This window comes from Telopea speciosissima, chromosome 1 (assembly GCF_018873765.1).
Source record: "Telopea speciosissima isolate NSW1024214 ecotype Mountain lineage chromosome 1, Tspe_v1, whole genome shotgun sequence".
NCBI classification, from domain to species: Eukaryota; Viridiplantae; Streptophyta; class Magnoliopsida; order Proteales; family Proteaceae; genus Telopea; species Telopea speciosissima.
Genome location: NC_057916.1, coordinates 24,025,581 through 24,029,086, shown reverse-complemented (window position 1 = coordinate 24,029,086; position 3,506 = coordinate 24,025,581). Strand labels below are relative to the sequence as shown.

Sequence of the window (3,506 nt, the reverse complement as noted above, 5' to 3'; positions counted from 1 at the left end):
CTTCTCAAAATCCTCCTCGTCTCCTAACTGACCCTCCATCAAAACTTATCAGCCTGTGCTCTACATGTATTTAAACAAACTAAAGGAATCATTATTTGCATTAAAATAAAACTGAATCTATCCTATTTTAACAGAATTAAATCCCATTATGGCTCAAATAAACCAACTACAAGCAGGATTGAAATTTAATCCTCTAAACCAACTTGAACTCAAGACTTAATCTAACTAGGACTCCTTGCAACAGTTGAATAGAGTGGCCCATGTGTGGGAATATACAAAACTCATGCCCATCGTTGCCATATTTCAAATAAGTGAATGAAAAAGAACTTGATAATATACTTCTTATGAGGTGTGCAGTCAAACCACAATTATCTTTTCTTTTCTTTTCTTTTTTTTGGTAATAAGCACAATTATCTTTTACCTTACAAAAGCAAGCACTTGGCTGCTACAATTCCAAGTGAAACAAAGACTGGTCATATTTCCTTTTTCCTTAGTCCAGAAAACCAATAGTGGTATAATTCCAACATGCAAAAATATTACTACTTTTGTTTACAGGGGCCTCTTCAATCACTCAAGGTTTATAATCAATTAAAACCACCGGTGCAATTTTTTCCACTCCCAAACATGTGCTACAGACCAGACACAATCCACTTAAGTCAAATCCTAACTTTTGACACATTAATAAAACATCAATAAAGCAGCCATGAACATGGGAGTGACATCCAACATGAACATACCCAAAGTGAAGATTGTAAGTTACACAATCTTAAAGGCAATGAAGAGAAAAAAAACATTAGTTAAACAGTCAAATGAATGAACTCATGTAGAGAAGGCAAACCAATTTTAACACAAAGAGCAGTGTTGACTTCAGAAATAAAAAAGGCTGGATGCATTTCTTTGACCATGCATTGATGAAAAAAGCCAAGCAGTCCTGCCAGTTTAGTAATGTTTCCTAACCAGCCACATGAATCCAGCATTAGAATTTTTCTCTTCCTTTTACCAATTCTAAGCCTACAAATTTAATCATTTAATATGGGGAGCAGGGGGCCTGGACGACGAGACCTGCAGTCTACGAGTGCATTCCCAGATTTATTGGTTTTTTTGGCAGGTGACACTGTTGGTTGGCCACCAAATTTTGTGGATGTGCTGGATTGATCTTCAACCAAATCCAACACCACCACATTTAAGAATAAGACTTTGATGATTGCTTGAAAAGCTCCTATTGTTTAAGGAACAGGGCCCATTGAAAAACATGGTAAAAAGCCCCGTAAATGGCACTCCACATCTTTTAGATTGGACACTAAACTTAACATGTGGCCTAACCAGGGGATACCCATATTTCTAATGATCAGAATAAACTAATCATGCGACCCTATGTCATAAAGTGGCAAAATTCTGCGAGTACCCTCCTAGACTGTCCAGTCTAGGTTGTCTTTTCCTTTAATATGTAACTTTTGCAGCCTCCTCAGTTTTGAATGCCATGTTCAACTGATGCTAACCAAGATAATGGCATGGAATAAAGAAATGTGAACGGATAAAAAATTGTTTCCCAATATGCAAGCATTGTTTTATGTGCTCAACATAATCAATGCTTCCACGCAAGGGCTAGGTAGTGTTGCACTCAATGAAGCAAAATTTGTTTAATTGTCCTACTATGAAAAAGGTATTGAGTAATAGAAAGCCTTCAAGTCTACCTGTGACATTATTTTATGTAGCCATTATCACAAATATCTGAATTTATATTTGTAAGCAGAAACTTCTAGAAAATATGACTTCACTGACATTATGTATACCCAAGAAAGCCAACAATTTCATATTGAATACAACGCCTTCAAATGTAACAGCAGTAAGGAGAAAACAAAAAGGTTGCTAATCCATCCAAGATACCTAACTGATGAACAATTCGCATTCGATGTGAAACCTAAAAATCAGGCAGGCTTTACAAAGTGAGCAAAACAAAATTACAAAAAGAACTGTGAGAAGGAAGCTACAACAACATTAAATGGAACTCTCCCAATGTAAACTTTGCAACAATCACTTTCAGAATATCACAAGAAGAGAAAACAACATGTAAATCAAGCAACAAGCATAAAATATCAAACCCCGATGCTCATCCCCGCAAGAAGCTAGCTCAACCAGAAGCTGTGTACAAACCCTCGTCGACCATAGCACAAAAAATGCTCCCAACGCAAAAATAAAAACTCCTCCTTCCGGAAGGAACAAGGAGAATGCCGAAAAGATCACCAATGGCAGCATACAGTAGCCAAGGAGGCTCAAGCAACGGTACAGATCCAAATTCCCATTGCGGCCCGCCAACATGTTGAATACGACGTAGAGGAAAAGAGCAGCAACGGTAACCCAACCCAAAATAATGCCGAAATGGATCTTTCCAGAAAGCAATTGAAAGAGGCCGAAAGCCATGAGGAACAGAAAGGGACCTGATAAGTCTCCATCCTCATGAAGATTGGCGTTCACTCTAAGGGGGTTAAAGATGGAGATAGTCTTCCTCCAGATTTGACGAGTGTTGATACCGAGTTCTTCCAATAAAGGTAGCTCGTCCTCGAAGCCCGAGCCAATGCCCATCCCATTTCCGCCATAGGAAGGAGGAGGATAGAAGGGCGTCGATTCTGGAGGCGGGGGGGATCCACCACGTCCAACATCGAAGGACATGAAAGGAATGTTAGGGTTTGCGGGGCGTGGTGTCTGAAACGGCACAGTAGGGCCTCGGCGCTGTTGCGGACCGTTGATGGGATTTCCGCCGGACGGGAAAACAACAGGCCGAACATTGGCCATGGACGAAAGATCCAAGGGGATAAACGGCAAGGAGATTAAGGATCTTGATGTGTAGGAGTTGGAAGACTTGCACAATAACTACTCAAATGAATTACTTGATCTGCACATGAATTCAACATCAAGAAAGGAAGAAGAAAAGGGGTCAAACGATCAAACAAATAAGAATCTTAAGAACGAAGAATTTGCAGCAATAGTTATTTATAATTGAAGTCTGAAACATGAAATACGTATAGAGGAAGTTGCTTACTTGTTTCTTCAGAAGTTGAGTGGAGGGGAGAAATCTGGCAGAGAATCCGTTAAGGGAAAGGAAGCCCTCTCCCCTGAAAATCTGAAACAGAACAAAGGGAATTTCATAAATCACAGAGCAGTTATATAAAATCATGAACCAACGAAAAGTAATAATTGATAAAGATCTGGGCATTGCTATAGTTATTATTCTCACTAGAATGTACGCCGTGTGGGTTACAGTAGTTTTGCTTCGCCGAGTCCCTGGATCCCCATTGGCTGGGTGACGTTAGACCAGTCACTTTAATTATTTTTTTTTTAGTATGATAATCCCTTAATTAATTAATACTAACAAAAATTAGTCCTTCAAAAAACTAGTTGACCATAATATGGGTGAAATTGTCATTGCACACATTTTTTGTTTTTTTTTTGGGTAATTTGACTGAGATTCTAGATGCATATGGCAACAATGTTTAAAAAACCCTTTT

At 38.8% G+C, this 3,506-nt stretch overlaps 1 protein-coding gene across 1 annotated transcript; it reads right to left on the bottom strand.

Annotated features, from left to right (window-relative positions):
- Positions 1–1,884: 1,884 nt before the first annotated feature.
- LOC122649161 (protein YIPF5 homolog) lies at positions 1,885–2,934 on the bottom strand. The gene has a single exon (XM_043842534.1). The coding sequence runs from the start codon at positions 2,791–2,793 to the stop codon at positions 2,041–2,043; it is 753 nt and encodes a 250-aa protein (XP_043698469.1). The 5' UTR covers positions 2,794–2,934; the 3' UTR covers positions 1,885–2,040.
- Between the last annotated feature and the right edge of the window lie 572 nt (positions 2,935–3,506).

Coding starts and splice junctions, on each gene's coding strand:
- LOC122649161 (XM_043842534.1), bottom strand. CDS start 2,793: ATGGCCAATGTTCGGCCTGTTGTTTTCCCGTCCGGCGGAAATCCCATC.